At 41.8% G+C, this 16026-nt stretch overlaps 1 protein-coding gene across 1 annotated transcript in view; it reads right to left on the bottom strand.

Moving 5' to 3' along the window:
- Positions 1-14027, bottom strand: part of Fam120b (family with sequence similarity 120B) — a 38271-nt gene extending 24244 nt beyond the window's left edge. The window contains exons 1-4 of the mRNA XM_013036636.1: positions 12704-14027; positions 9712-9892; positions 6268-6369; positions 175-347 (exon numbers count right to left, since the gene is read on the bottom strand). Of these exons, the coding sequence (XP_012892090.1) occupies positions 175-347; positions 6268-6369; positions 9712-9892; positions 12704-14011 (1764 nt within the window). The 5' untranslated portion in view covers positions 14012-14027. The remainder of the gene's footprint in view (positions 1-174; positions 348-6267; positions 6370-9711; positions 9893-12703) is intronic.
- Positions 14028-16026: the final 1999 nt, after the last annotated feature.

The raw sequence follows: 16026 nt of genomic DNA, 5'->3' as shown, positions 1-16026 counted from the left end.
AGACTCCTATCTCCAATAAACCACCAGAAAACCGGAAGTGGCGCTGTAGCTCAAGTGGTAGAGTGCTCGCCTTGAACTGAAGAGCTGAGGGACAGGGCCCAGGCCCAGAGTTCAAGCCCCACGACTGACAAAAAAAAAGAAAAAGAAAAAAGAAAACAGAGAACTGGACATTACCTGGACAAAGAGGTAGATCAGGAGGCAGCACAGAGCTCTCAACGGGCTTTCAACTGTCTGCAGCTCTTCTCTTGAGGAAGAGAGGTTGAAGCAAGCTAGCAGTGTGTCCAGGCGCTGGTTCTGTGCTGCTGGTTCTAGATTCAGCCACAAAACTTCCAAACTAGGTGTTCCCCCTAGTCAAAAATAAAAAAAGCCTAAAATGTCCATTTATCATTATTATAGTATACTTGAAGCTTCACAACAAAAAGGAACTAGGCAAACATGAGCAGTGCCCTTACAAAAAGAAAGCAAAGGGCTTGCAAACAGACCTTACTGAAAATCTCTTCTTTATAATGAGTAAGTTCAAAGGCATATTAGGAACTTTCACTCCTACTCACTTGTATGATCTCAGAACAGACTTAATACCTGACTCAAGGATACAACAGCCGGCTGGGAAGGTGGCTCAGTGGTAGAGTGCTTGCCTTGCATGCATGAGACCCTGGGTTCGATTCCTCAGCCCAACATAAGCAGAAAAAGCCGAAGTGAGGCTGAGGCTCAAGTGGTAAGAGTGCCAGTCGACAGCTGAAGAACTGAGGGACAGCGCCCAGGCCCAGAGTTCAAGCCCCATGACTGACAAAAAAAAAAAAAGAATATATTTTTTAAAATTGGCCTCATGCTTGCTCTGCAGATACTATCACTAGAGCCATGCCTCCAGCCCTTTTTGCTTTAGTTACTTTTCAGAAAATGTACTTTTTGCTCAGGCTAGCCTCAAGCCATAGTCACAGTTTGAATACCACTTCCCTAAACTATCCAACAGAAATTCCTGAAGTGTAAGCTAGATGAAGTGCCTGTAATGCTACTGGGAGTTGACAGGAGTATCTTAGCTAAAGGAAGTCCCAGAACAAAAAGGAAATGTCAAGTATAGTGATGCGCATCTGCAATCCCAACAACACTGCATAGGTGGGATTGCAGATGCACATCACTATACTTTAGGGAAGTGGTTTACAGAGCATGGGGTCCAAAGATCACATCCTGTCTTGGGGAGTTTTTTAAATCAAGACTACCTGGCATACATAAATTTTATCAGAAAGTCTGCCCATAGATCCTGGAAAATTAATATTAAAGTCTCTGAACTGATTATTTTGCACACACAAGTTTGAAAACAACTTATGTAGAGGAGTTAAAGCCAAATGAGTGGGCACCTGCATGGCTGGTGTTTGCTGAGAGCCAGTTTTCCAGTTCATAGATGGCACATGCTCTGTGTCCTGACATGGGAAAATGAGAAAAGCAACTTCTCTTACTATCTACCTAACCATTTTCCAAAGGCCCTACTTCCTACCATCTTACCAATGATTAGGATTTCACTGTATACATGTGAATGAAACAAGGACTAATAGCAACCAGGGACCAAAGGACCGTTCAGCTCCTTCTTCTTCCAGGAATGGCCAACTTTAGTTCCTGACCATTCTCCCCCCCCCCCCCCCCCGCGCCCCATCTCCTCTCCCTTCTTTTTTTTTGACACTGGTTTTCTATGTAGCTCAATCTGGCTGGCCAAAAATTCATAATTACTTTTTCATTGCTTGACTGACCAGTATGAGCTACTATATCCAGCTCCTGTTCCTGATTGTGTATGTGTGTGTGTGTGTACACAAGCGCACACTATTCCTGGGGCTTGAACTCAGGGCCTAGGAGCTGTCCCTGCCTTTTTTTTGCTCAAGGCTATCACTCTACCACTTCAGCCAAAGCTCCATCTCTGGCTATTTGGTGGTTTATTGGAGATCAGAGTGTCACAGTCTTTCCTGCCTGGGCTGGCTTCGAACCACTATCCTCAAATCTCAGCCTCCTAAGTAGCTAGGATTACAGGTGTGAGCCGCTAATGCCTGGCTTCTTCCTAACCTTTAAGGAATTTCTATTACCTTTTCTGCAACTCTTTGCCTCCCTCCCACTTTGTTGAAAAGTATCCATGACTTCTTTCTTATTGCTATGATTTAAGAAAGCAAAAACTTAGCCACATATGCTGTTAGAGAAAAAAAAGGTCTTTAGAAAGAACAGAGCCAGTGCCTGTGGCTCAAACCCTAACTACTCACGAGGCTGAAATCTGAGGATCACTGATAAAAGCCAGCCCAGGCAGGAAAAGCTGTGAGACTCTTAACTAAAATTAATCACCAAAAAGCCAGAAGTAGAGCTGTGGCTCAATTAGTAGAATGCTAGCTTTTTCAGGCTCTGAGTTTAAGCCCCAGGACTATTGTGCACACGTGTGTGAGCACATGTGCGTGCACACACACGCGCACACACACAAAAAGAAGAAAACCACAAGTACAGCTTTTATGAGGCCAACAATGCAAACTACTTCTCAAGAACAAGAAAACCCAGGTAAGAGTCAACTCTAATACAGAACTACTGTCTTCTGCCACCAATTCAGAAGGCTCCAAGGCTGCAACAAAGCACTCCGAAGGCATTTTCACGAGTAGTCATCAAGGTTCCATAATTTGTATCCTGAACTTTGTGAGAAAGCCCATACCAGGCAATTGGACGCTCTGCTAACCTTATTCTAAGATTATTCATCATTTTCCCCCACAATATTAACAATCAGTCAGCAATTTTCCTCCTGGCTATTTTAAAATCGTTTCTTCTATCTAGCACCATTAAAATAAATACAAGCAAGGCCAGACCTAGTGGCTCATAGGTGGAACCCAACTATTTGAGAGGCACAAGTAGGAGGTCAGGCAAACCTGAAACCCTATCTGAAAAATAACTAAAGCAAGTTTATAATGGCTTTGCAGTAATGTGTACCACATAACAAACAGTGGAAAATGATCATCTCTAGGAGGATATGCATGTTTTAAGCAGAATTGAAAGTTGCACTGATGGATATGTGATAATGAACATGTTATTAATATGCTTATGACTCTGCTCATTTAATGAGAATAAAATTTATTAATGGATACTTTTAATGATGACTCACTATGGTGTTTTCTCATTGCTGGAATGAATGGAATGTATACCACAATTTAGTCCCCCCCCCCAGTTGTATACAATGTATACAACTAATGTAAACTAAATTTCATTACTAAGTGTAATTTTAAAGTATGAAGCTTGGTTTAGAGTCAAAAAAAGAAAAATAAAGCATAAAGAACTGGACACATGGCAAAAATGGTAGGGAATCTGTCAAATGTACAGCTTTGAGTTCAAATCCTAGTACTGCCAAATAAATACACTAAAATAAGTACTTATCATGGAAGTCGCTGACCACAAAGTTCAGTTTATGAGCCATGTTGTTTGTGTCTGAGCTGTGGCAAGGAAGTTGGCAGTGGTCCACAGCAGTGCTTGCGTCAGTTTTGTATCTCTAGGTATTGCCAAGAAATGTTTTCAAGAGCCCTAGGAGCCTCTCTGATTCTTATGACTTCTAGTACCTCATGCCTGTAATCTTAGCTATTCAGAAGCTGAGAGCAGAAGGGCATGGGTCAAGTCTAGCCTAGGCAGGAAAGTAAGAGACCTTATCCCAGACAGGAAAAATAAACCAGGCTGGAAGTATGGCTTAAGTGGTAAAGCTCCCAGCAAGCAAGTGAGAAGTCTTGAGTTAAAAAAAAAAAAAGCAGGCCAGGCGCCAGTGGCTCATGCCTGTAATCCTAGCTACTCAGGAGGCTGAGATCTGAGGATCTTGGTTCAAAGCCAGATGGGGCAGGAAAGACCGTGAGACTCTTATCTCCAATAAACCACTCAGAAAACCAGAAGTGGTACCGTGGCTCAAGTTGTAGAGTGCTAGCCTTGAGATGAAGAGCTCAGGGACAGTGCCCAGGCCCAGAGTTCAAGTCCCACAACTGACCAAAAAAACAAAACAAAACAAAACAAACCATGATAAATCCTATGATGTTACTGACTGATATAGAGTATCTTTATTAAGACTAATTCATGGTACAATGAATAGGCAATATTCTTTGATTTGAACAATGATATTTTCCACATACTTTTGGAAAAATACATGAGATGGAAATAACATGTACAATAAAACTTTAAAAAATAATCTTAAGTGGTTATACAAAGCAGTTGCATTCAACACAGTGGTTTATGTATACAATGGGTCTTAATCAATGTCACCTGTCCAGATTCTCACCCATCCCTTCCTTTGCATTCTCACCCTTCTACCCCTCTTCCCTTGAGTCCACTCACCCCTTTCAAGTTACCATTTCCTGGTGTTTATTTTGTTGAACTTGGACTTCACCTTTCTAAGGAATTACACTACTTGAATTTTCCCTTGTTTCTATTATATTTCAGTTACTACATCTGTATACACTTGCATACTACTCAATTTACCTATATGTTTAAAAACTAATTGTAGCTCCCACCTAGGAGAGGAAGCAGCAGCCTCTGCCTCTATGGGCCGGCCTGCTTACTTCACTTAATAATGAAACAGTTAAAATGTTATTGCTAGGCCCCGATGGCATGCACCTGTCATCCCAGCTACTCAGGAGGCTGAGCTCTGAGGATCACGATTCAAAGCCAGCCTGAGCAGGAAAGTCCCTGAGACTCTTATCCCTAATAAACTACCAATAAAAGCCAGAAGTAGACTGTGACTCAAGTGGTAGAGTGCTAGGACCTGAGTTCAAGCCCCAGGACTGGAAAAAAAATCAATTATCCTTTAAAAAATATCATTTTCCTAAAAACAAACGTGAATGTAGTATCTACCTATCCCATATAGTGCTAAGGATTGAACCCACAGTCTTATGTGCTCTACCACTGTGCCACATTCCCAGACGCCTCCTACTAATACATCAATTTGGTTTTGTACTTTCATTTTTAGGGCTGAATCCATCACAAATGAACAGAATAATGAAATACCTCCTACAATAAAAAAAAAACTGTCCAATTACTTCTAGCGCAACCCTAACTTTATTTTAAACAGGGTCTGTAGCCCAGGCTATCCTTGAACTCATGACTAATGTCTTATTCTCCCATGTTCTAGGATTATGGACAGGCAGCAACATACTAAATCAATTCCACTTATTAGGAAGCCATCTGCATTGCTCAGCTCTCTATTTGGAACATTACAAACTCTATGGATGGCAATTAGTAGTAATATCATAGAATTTAAAGTACATGAAAATAAGAGCATAAAAATTGACAAAAATGTTTTCTCAAAAAGAGAGAACAGGGCTGGGAAGGTGGCTCAGTGGTAGAGCGCTTGCCTTGCATGCCTGAGGCCCTGGGTTCAATTCCTCAGCACCACATAAGCAAAAAGAAAAAAAGCCAGAAGTGGCGCTGTGGCTCAAGTGGTAGAGCGCTAGCCTTGAGCTGAAGAGCTGAGGGACAGTGCCCAGACCCAGAGTTCAGCCCCACGACTGGACCCAAAAAAAAAAAAAAAAGAGAGAACAGCCACCAAAAATATAAAAAAGTCTCTCTCTGCCCTTATAGCAATCACAAATTAATACCCTGAACATCCTCACCTACAAACACTCCTGACTTCCTCCCTATAATGGTCCACACACAAGGTTACTCCAGTGCTAGGACAAACTCCAACAACTGGACACTGTTAACCCCTCCCAGGAGTTGTTTCTCGTGCACACCCTGAGTGCTGGATACATCTGAATCCCTTCCCATGTAGCAACCCAAGTACTAAACCCTTTCTTCTCTCTTCTGTCCACACACAGGACACACCATGAATGCGAGACACTCCGGACCCTTTCCCTCCGTAGCTGTTCACATGTGGGACATGTGGACAAAGGGACTGCCTGACACTCTTGGCCTTGTTCATACACTGAGAACTTGTAGGGAGACTGTTCTTTAGATTCACTTCATACAATATTTAGTGAACTTTATTTTTTTCCCCTCTCATTAAGTTTCAAGATACAAACTATGAAAATTTGTTTTTCTAGGTGCAATAATCTCATTATCTCCTTTCTTCTCACTTCTCTTCATCTAAATACATTTCTGAAGAGTTGATTTATGTAAATATTCAGAGCCCAATCCTGATAAATTCTGTGGTGTTTATTGACTGATCTCTGGGTTTGAGGCAGGGCATCAATGGCCAGGATTAAAATAAACAATCAGTTCACACGTAGCTCTGAAAAAAGGCATTTGCATAGCAGACTTACTAATAGATCAGGGTGTCCATACCTGGAGCAGTCATTGGCAGCGGCCTGACAAGGTCTGGGTGTTTCAGTGGATTCCCAGGGTAGACGAACCACTCTTTGACCACTGGGTCAGTGCTAGCTCCATCTGAAAGAAGACAACAGGTCAGAAGGTACAAGAACCTTGTAAGGTCCATGAGTGCCTATTTGCCTCACAAGTTCATCTCTTATCCAAAGGACTAGAGTGACTACAGTCACCATCAGCTGCTGCCTATCTTAAAGCTTGAAGGTGACCCTCTAATTCCAATAAGAGCCAGGACCTTGGAGTTAGCCAACAGGTCCAGGAATGACGTCTTTTTGTCTCACTATTGCAAACAAATGCTTTGAAAAACTGTTGGAATATGAGTCCTTTTTTCTTTTTTTGTCAGTCATAGGGGCTGAACTCTGGGCCTGGGCGCTGTCCTTCAGCTCTTCAGCTCAAGGCTAGCGCTCTACCACTTGAACCACAGTGCCACTTCCGGCTTTTATGTGGTGCTGAGGAATAAAACCCAGGGCCTTATGCATGAAAGGCAAGCATTCTACCACTGAGCCACCTTACCTGCTCATGAGAATCCTTTCTGGTCTTGAATTATTTGAATACAGTATCAAAACTATTCAATGAGACTATTTAAAAACTGGTAGCAATAATCTAGAACAAAAGCTCTGTATGTTGAATAAATTTAACTGCTCTAAGACTCCATCATCTCCACCAACAAGTAGACATGGTAGCACATGCCTGTCATTCCACTTACATAGGAATGACAAATAGGAGAGTCATGGTCCAGTCTGTTTCCAGCAGAAACACAAGATTTTATCTCAGAAAGGTCCAGAGGGGGGTGACAGTAAAATATGCCTTCCAAGTGTGAGGCCCTACTTAAACCCAGTTCCACCCAGACACCTGCAAATCAGCGTGACTTAAATTCTTTTCCCTTACTAGGCGTGGCAATGTGAATGCCTGGCCTGTCTTTTAAGTCATTAAATGCCAGCACGGCCCTTCTCTTCATGGTGATGGGACTAGTCTATTGCCTGCAGGCTCTTTTGGCTTTGAGACCTTTTATATTAATTGACCCTTTTCCTGTCTCCTGAGCCCCTGGTTTGTGTTCCTGTGTTTGAGCTCCTAGGTCTCACATCTTTCTTTTTTTTTCTCAATTTTTTAATTATTAATGTTTTTTATTGTGAAAATACCATACAGAGGGGTTATAAGTACATGAGCAAGGCAATGAGTACATTTCTTATCAAGCATTGTTGCCTCCTCCTTTGTTTCCCCTTACCATCCCTTCTCCCCAACTCCCCCCAACCCTCTCTCCTCTCCCCCACCAAAGTTGTAAAGTTTGTTTTTCGACACAGCATTTTGTGCCTTTCATTGTTGCAATGGGTCCACCTGTATCCCTATTTAAACAATTTGTTTGTTCCCTTCCCCTTCCCAAATTATACCAACTATGTTTACCACAGCATTATTAACCATAGCTAAGATATGGAACCAACCCAGATGCCACCCAGGAGATGAATGGATCAAGAAAATGTGGTATATATACACAACGGAATTCTATGCCTCCACCAAAAAGAATGACATTGCCTCATTTGTTAGGAAATAGAAAGACTTGGAAAAAATTATATTAAGTGAAGTAAGCCAGGCCCAAAGAAACATAGATCCCATGGTTTCCCTTATTTGCAGTAACTAGTATATGTCTGAGACAAGCAGAAAAGGTCAGATAAGTTGATGTTAGGCGAAATGAACCCCAAGATAAGGACTCAAATGTTTTTTTCTTTCTTGTGATTGTTTCTAACATATTTATAAGGTGATTTTTGTTGTTGTTGCTTTGTATGTCCCTCCCCCACGGTATAACCCGTTTCCACATCTTTCTTTAGTTACTAATTCTCTCCTGCTTTTGGACAGTAAAGTGAGCAGTGGCTTTCCTCGTTTTAGTTTTTAGTCGCCTAGTCTGCCCCACTGGGATGATGCCATGAGATCAGGGGTGCTACTGGCCCACAGTCTTGCAATCACTATGTCTCCCCCTCAGCTGTTAACACCCCTACTCCTTGTGGGGCCTCCCTAACTAGTCTGATTTCCCTTTGCAAAGTTGTTCTCTTCTTATCCATCCCTAAATGCTGACATTCTTGAAGTCTAGCCCTCACCAGGTACAGACCCACAGAACCTTTACCCCAGAACTCTAGGCCTGTTGCTAGTCTGTCCCTTTAAGGTCCAGACAAGAGCTTTACAAACGTAGTACCTGCTGGACCCAACAGGAAAAGCATTATTTTGTATCTCCCCCTGGGACCTGTGTGACTTTACCACACAAGACTTCAGCTCAACAAAGAAAGTGTAAATTAGCCAGGAACTGGTGGCTCATGTTTGTAATCCTAACTTCTTAGGGGCTAAGATCTGAGGACTGTGGTTTGAAGCCAGCCCAGGCAAGAAAGGCCATGAGACTCTTATCTCTAATAAACAACTCAGAAGAGGACGGAAATGGTGCTGTGGCTCAAGTGGTAGGGTGCTAGCTTTGACCCAAAGGAGCTCAGGGACAGTGTCTAGGCTCTGAGTTCAAGCCCCAAGACTGGCCAAAAAAAAAAGAAAAATAGAAAAGAAAAGAAAAGAAAAAGTATAAATAGGAGGTTCAAGGTCTAGGCTAGCCTGGACAAAAAGTAGCCACAGCAAACAGAACTGGAGGTAAAATGGTAGAATGTTTACCTAGTGAGTGGCAAAGCTACAAGTTCAGACCTTAGTACCACCACAAAATAACACAGAAAATATTGCTTCTGGCACTGGAACTTTCTGTGCACTTAGCTAAATTACAGTGAAAAACTTTTATGAGGCAAAGAGAAAACATCAAACTCTAGACATTGATGATCCTCTATTATTCTTTTTTTTGGGGGGGTCCAGTTGTGGGGCCTGAACTCTGGGCCTGGGCGCTGTCCCTCAGCTCTTCAGCTCAAGGCTAGCGCTCTACCACTTGAGCCACAGTGCCACTTCCAGCTTTTTTTCTTTTTGCTTATGTGGTGCTGAGGAATCAAACCCAGGGCCTCATGTATGCAAGGCAAGCGCTCTACCACTGAGCCACCTTCCCAGCCCCTCCTCTATTATTCTTTTTTAAAGTACATGATGAAAACAGCAATGGGAAAAATTGAGAATTACAAAAACTGTAAAGAAAGATGTTATACTTTTAAAGACAATGTATAAAAGTAAAAATCCCTTTAAGGCATAAAAATAAAACATCTCATAAAACAATGTGTTTTTCATAAGTGACTGATCAAATGCTTGCTGATTACAGATATCTGACATTAATCTTTCATTTTTTACAAATGTGAATGCCATTCTCAATCACAGATTTCAAAGAAGAGTAAAACCTGTTTAATTGTCTGCCTGTCTGAAAGAATGAACTCTAGTTCATCAGGCATTTTCTCGGATTTCAGCTCTACACGCCATCGCTACAAAAGACCAACCTGCTCTCACCTTTAGAGTCTCCCAGTAAAAGTGAGTACACCCGCTGCCGGACAGGACGGTAGATGAAGGCCTGGCTGGGCAGAGCTTGGTCCAGCTCATCCTCCAGTGTGTTGCTGCACTCAATCTCTCCACTACTCATGATGTTGTACACCAGGTAACTTTCTGCATGTACGTGATGCATCCTAGCAACCTGTTCAAAATTCAAATGCAATGGGTTTTTCCTTGTAAACAAAATGGCCTTCCACTACAAACAGTCAACAGAGCCCACAACAGGGCAGCTTTGCTAAGGTACTCAGAAAGGAGTACCTGCCACTTAAACTCATATCAAGTAGTACTTTTCTTTTTCCTTTGGGCTACTAGGTTCAAAATATTTTTATGTTCTTCCCTCTCCCTGCAATCATCTACCAGTCACCATATTTACCTCTGCAGTACTTCATTATTTTGCCTACATGAGACCTCCCCGTAACTCTGTGCTCACTTTTTTCCAGGGTCACTATAAGATTCTTAACTGACACTCCCTTCTAACCCATCTTTCACATCACCACCGTGTTGTCTTCTTGAAAAAAGATTCTTCTTTATTTCCCTCTGCAGGATATTTGAATGGCTACCTCAAAGTTTACCATGATATTTCTGCCCTTACCATAAGGCCTCAATATCCTATCTGCTGGCATACCACTTTGCTCTTATAGAAACTGCCACAAAATATCTTCATTTCCCAAGAACAGTCCTCTATCACTTTCCCTTATGCTCCAAGTCAAAAATCCTATCTGGAACATCTTTTCTGCCACTGCTCCCCAACGTCCCACTTCAGTCCTCTTGGGCTGACTTCTAGTGTCTCTTCCACAAATCCATCCCTCCTTCCCCAAGAGGAGCTAACCGTCCTTCACTCACAGGGCTCACCTCTCCTAACAAACTGAGCTGATGGAGGTTAGAAGCTGTGTTGCATCCAGATATTTTATTTATTTACTTATTTAAATAGAATCACTATGGGTTAAGGTTCAGGATCATCTATTAACTCTTGTCTTTACTGAAACTTATAGTTTATTTGCTAACTAATGAATACAACAGAAAAGAGATTAATGACTTTTTTTTGGGGGGGTCAGTTGTGGGGCCTGAACTCTTAGCCTGGGCACTGTCCCTCAGCTCTTCAGCTCAAGGGCATTCTACCACTTAAGCCATAGTGCCACTTCCAACTTTTTCTGGTGCTGAGGAATCAAACCTAGGGCCTCATGCATGCAAGGCAAGCACTGTACCACTGAGCCACCTTCCCAGCCCAAGAGATTAATGACTTTTTTTAAAGAGAAGAGAGATTGATATACCTGTACAGCAGGAAGGGAAGAAGCCACTAAGGAGTAAAGCTAAAGACAGTACAAAAAAGTACATTTAAATAACAGTTATGATGAGACTGTATGCTAAGCATGAGGACTACAGCATTGAGAAATAAGGGCCTTCCCTTGGCACTGCCAGACTAGGAGGAAAGACGTTAGTCATCACTTACACATGGGTGCTGGGCCCGGTGGGCCACACCTGTGATTCCAGCACTCTGGGGGACTGAGGCAGGAGGATCAGGAGTTTGAGACTAGCTAGGTTGCAAAAAGCATTCAAGGCCATCTTGGGATAAATATATACAGCGAGACCTTATCTCAGAAAAAGAAATATCACATCAACATGGAACCACTGTGCCCAATGCACAGTTTTAGCAGAAAAGACTTGTAAGCATTAACTAGCAGGAGAGGTAGGAGGGCTTTCCAGGAAGGAAAAGAGTCCACAGGAGGCTGTGATGACTAGAGAACCCACAGAGTACCAGTGAGACAAGAAACAGGTGGGGATCAGGCACCCATGTCCCAGGACCTACAATATTATTTTTTTTGCCCAAGAGTTACAAAATGGAAATAAAGGGTTTTATTTTTTTTTCCCAGGGCTGAGGACTGAACCCCAGGGCCTTGTGCGTGCTGGGCGGGCGCCCTTCTGCTGGGCTAAACCCCCAGCCCCATAAAGGGTTTTATTTCTACATGAAGCATGACAGAGACTCAATGGGGAAGTCTGCTTAGGAAGAGATCTTGGAGATTAAGACAGGAAGCCAAGCAAAACACAGCTGGAATTAGAGTGGGTTTGAAATGGATACTATACAAATCCACAACTCATTTAATAGATAAAAGCATCAAGATACAGTAAGATTTTGTTATGAAAAGTAGGAGCAAATTCCTGGGTCTGTATCAGCTAGGAATTCTGTGACTAGATGAAAGATAGTGAGACAAAGTTGTGCACAAAGGTTCGTGACATTCATGTAGACTTACATGGCTAAGCCATGATAATGGGCTTGCAGATACAGCTCTAGGGTAGGGCATGTGCTTGGTATGTTTGAGGCCTGGGGTTCTGATCCCCAACACGAGAGGAGAAAAGCAAACCCCAGGATAATGTCTTTTTCAGAGAGCTGAGCAGGTCAAATGGAAACAGATAAGCATTATGCCTAGCACAGAACTCATATACTCAGGTTAACAGTGGTTCTCCCCCCAAATCTTCAAATGTTCCATAGTACATTGAGAATTAGCTCAAAATTCTGACTGTGGCATTTAATAACTTAACCAATACAACTGTAACTACATTACCTTTTTAATTCTCTCCCCCTTCCCCAAACCCTAGGCTTCAGCCTAGATGAAATTCTTGTGCTCCTCAGTGACAAAGGTCCAAATGTATTCTGTAGAGCTCGTACATCCTCATGTTTGTTTATTCAAAGCAAATGTTGGTCCCCCAAATGTCTCTTTCTGGTTCTACCTCTTTGGGGCTTTCTTCTTGTACCTTACAACAACACAATTCAGCCTACAATTCCAACAGTCATTTTCCCATTATATTCATGGACATTGGGGGATGTAGGTTACAATATGCATAGTATCATCATTTTGAGACTCAGAGATTCCTATTATGTGTATCCTTAACAAATTCATCAATGGGTACACTTTCATTATGATTACCTTAAAACTGGGGGAAGGCATTCACCTACCTTTAAGATTTCAGGGTTTGAAACCATGGTTAGCTCTTGCTTTATTTCAGCCTCTGCATTCATAAGATCTTCTTCTTTACTTTCAGGATATATATATATAGGTGCTTCTGGATTCAATTCAGGATCTGCTCCCACAGATAATTTGTGCTTGATTTCAGAGGGAACTTCTTGCTTGGAATCAGGATCTGTACGCATGAGAACTTCTTGCTTGGAATCAGGATCTGTATGCATGTGGTCTTCTTGCTTGGAATCAGAATCTGTACACATGGGAGCTTCTGGCTTGGAATCAGAATCTGTATATAGGGAAACCTCTGAATTTATGGCTATTGCTTGCTTTTCCATTATTACACCTTTGGGTTTTTGGAAAAGCCATGGAGATTTCTGTCCTGGCAAAAGATAGGATGCCACTCCTTTGTAAAAGAGAGCTTTGTTTGGTCCCAAAGGTAACATTTCTTCTAATTTTTTCTCACCTTGATACAAGTGAAGAACTTTAGATATGTGGTCTGACACAGCTAAGATAACACTGCCTTTTTTGTCAAAGTTTCCTTTCACAGAAGTGTAGAAAGACAAGCACTTGTACCGAAAGCTTTCAAACATGCCCTCTGGAACAACATCATTGCCAAGTAAGCATGCCAACAGAGGAAGGTCTGACACCTGGAGGCCCAAACTTTCACAGAGCTTCTCTCGACAGAGCATGACAGTGTTAAGACTCTCTAAACAGAGTTCACTAATTGAAAAGTAGGGACAAGTGTCATAAATCAAGTAATCAGTGTCTTCCCCAAGAATTCCAAGACAGTTGTGCTGGCGACCATAGGAAGCCACCTCATAATCTGCTTCCTGTAAAGAACACAAAGTTTCCTGACCCAGGGTCTTCAGAGCAAATCGTGTAAATATAGCAAGCCCAGAAGGAATAAAGAACATGTTTCTGCCTGGCTGCTCCCTGTGTGACTTGATATGCTGGAAAATTCTGGATATTTCTCTGTTGTTCTTAAGTCTCCGCTTCACCCACTCATCTCTCTTACCCTTCTCTACCATGCCATCAAAGAAGAATACCAACTTGATACCAACATCTGTAAAGGTTTGAACAAAATCACGCAAAGCAGAAAAGTATTCTCTCCACTGGCCACCACAGATCCAAGATTCTGGAGTATACCAATATCGGAGACAGCACATGGCATCCACCACAATGGTAGGAGTACATCCTGGATATGTGCTTCGGTGGTGTTCTGACAGCTCTCTGAAATTCACCACTGTACATACATGAGGGCAGGTACTTCCTACAAATCCCTGCAAGCCTCTCACACCCATAACTGAACACTGGAAGGAACCTGCAAATTAAAATAAATCTGTAATTAGCAACTACGGCAATATCACTAGACATATGGCACTTCTCAAAGTAAATATAATACTTAATATTTAAAAAAGCCCCAAAAAGCCTTATAGCACTGAACTAATGTGACATCTGGCTAGAAGCCTAAGGTTTTCAATTGAAACACGTGAGGTACTTTACCTGAGTACAATTCAGTTACTGGAGCTGACTTTTCACAAGGACAATATATAGCATAGCAATCTTGTAATATTTTTTTCAGTAAAACTAGTATTAAAAAATTTCTCAGCCAGGCGCTGGTGGCTCACACCTGTAATCCTAGCTACTTAGGAGGCTGAGATCTGAGGATCGCAGTTCAAAGCTAGCCCGGGCAGGAAACTCTGTGAGACTCTTATCGCCAATGAATCACTAGAAAACCGGAGTGGCACTGTGGCTCAAGTGGTAGAGCGCTCACTTTCAGCTGAAGAACACAGGGACAGCGCCCAGGCCCAGAGTTCAAGCCCCACGACCGACAAAAAAAGAAAGAAAGAAAGAAAGAAATTTCTCAACCAAATTCATAAAGGTTAAGTTTTAAACAACTATCTCCTACCTAGAAACTTAAGTGGAGTTACATTTTAAATATAAAATGTAAATTGAAACGGATAATTCTCAACATACTTTCACTGTATGACTTGATAAACAAATTTTACTTCATTGAAAGCTAGGCTAGCCTGTAGTGACATAAAGCAAACCAGCAGCATCAGCTATGGAGGCAACAGGAAGTAGAGATTCCCAAAGGGACACTTTGGGGATGACAGATATGTGTACTACTATGGGTAGTGTTGATAGGTCATAAGTATATAATGTTTATGTTAAATTTATCCAACTGTGCACTGTAAATATTTATCAGGTATATCTCATAACAGACGTTGTGCTGAGCATTGATTTAACTACTTAGGAGTCTTAAGATCTGAGGACTGGGGGCTGGGAAGGTGGCTCAGTGGTAGAACGCTTGCCTTGCAAGCATGAGGCCCTGGGTTCGATTCCTCAGCACCACATACCCAAAAAAGAAAAAAGCCCGAAGTGGCGCTGTGGCTCAAGTGGTAGAGCGCTAGCCTTGAGCTGAAGAGCTGAGGGACAGTGCCCAGGCCCAGAGTTCAGGCCCCATGACCGGACCCCCCCCCAAAAAAAAAGATCTGTGGACTGTGGTTTGAAGCCAGCTTGGGGAAGACAAATTCAAGAGACTCTTATGTCCAATTAACAAGCAAAAATCTGGAACTGAAGACATGGCTCAAGTGTAAGCTTTGAGTGAAAAAGCCAAGCAAGAGTATCCACACAATGAAAAAAAGAAAGGTGTTGAAAAGAACTACATTAAAACTCATTGTGCTACACGGAACCTTTGAGACAGAGACTGACTGAATGGAATGATGCTTATTCTGAAATTCGAAGAAATATTAAATAGTTGTTAGAACTCCAAATCTGAGAAAAATGCAAGCAGAATACAATACTAAAAAGAAATCCTTAATATATAAATAGCAACCACAGAACAAATGACCCTTTGAGCCCCAGGGATGATAAGATGACATCAATCAGCATTCTCACTCTACACTGCACTCCTAGCTTCCAGGCAGTCAGACCCTTACATACCACCCTTCACATGCATAACAACTCTTACTACACTCTGGCAAAAGCCTTAGGTTCCACTCTACAAATAAACTATAAATGAATTCTAGGTTGAGAAAGGATTATCTTCTAAGAATTTACTTATTGCCAGTGGACACTACACATAATGGTAGAATTTGAAATTATCTGTTTAACAGCCATAAATAATGAAGACATACAAAAGTTAAGTAGACATAGTTATCATATATTTTATGTTGATATCTAGAGAACTCTTGTTCATTACATTATTGAATATAATGGTAGGTTACAATATGCATAGTATCATCATTTTGAGACTCAGAGATTCCTATTATGTGTATCCTTAACAAATTCATCAATGGGTACACTTTCATTA

The sequence above is a fragment of the Dipodomys ordii genome, unplaced genomic scaffold, assembly GCF_000151885.1.
Source record: "Dipodomys ordii isolate 6190 unplaced genomic scaffold, Dord_2.0 Scaffold320, whole genome shotgun sequence".
Lineage (NCBI taxonomy): Eukaryota > Metazoa > Chordata > Mammalia > Rodentia > Heteromyidae > Dipodomys > Dipodomys ordii.
The sequence above is the reverse complement of the archived record's forward strand: the minus strand, read 5'-3'. Positions and strand labels throughout refer to the sequence as shown.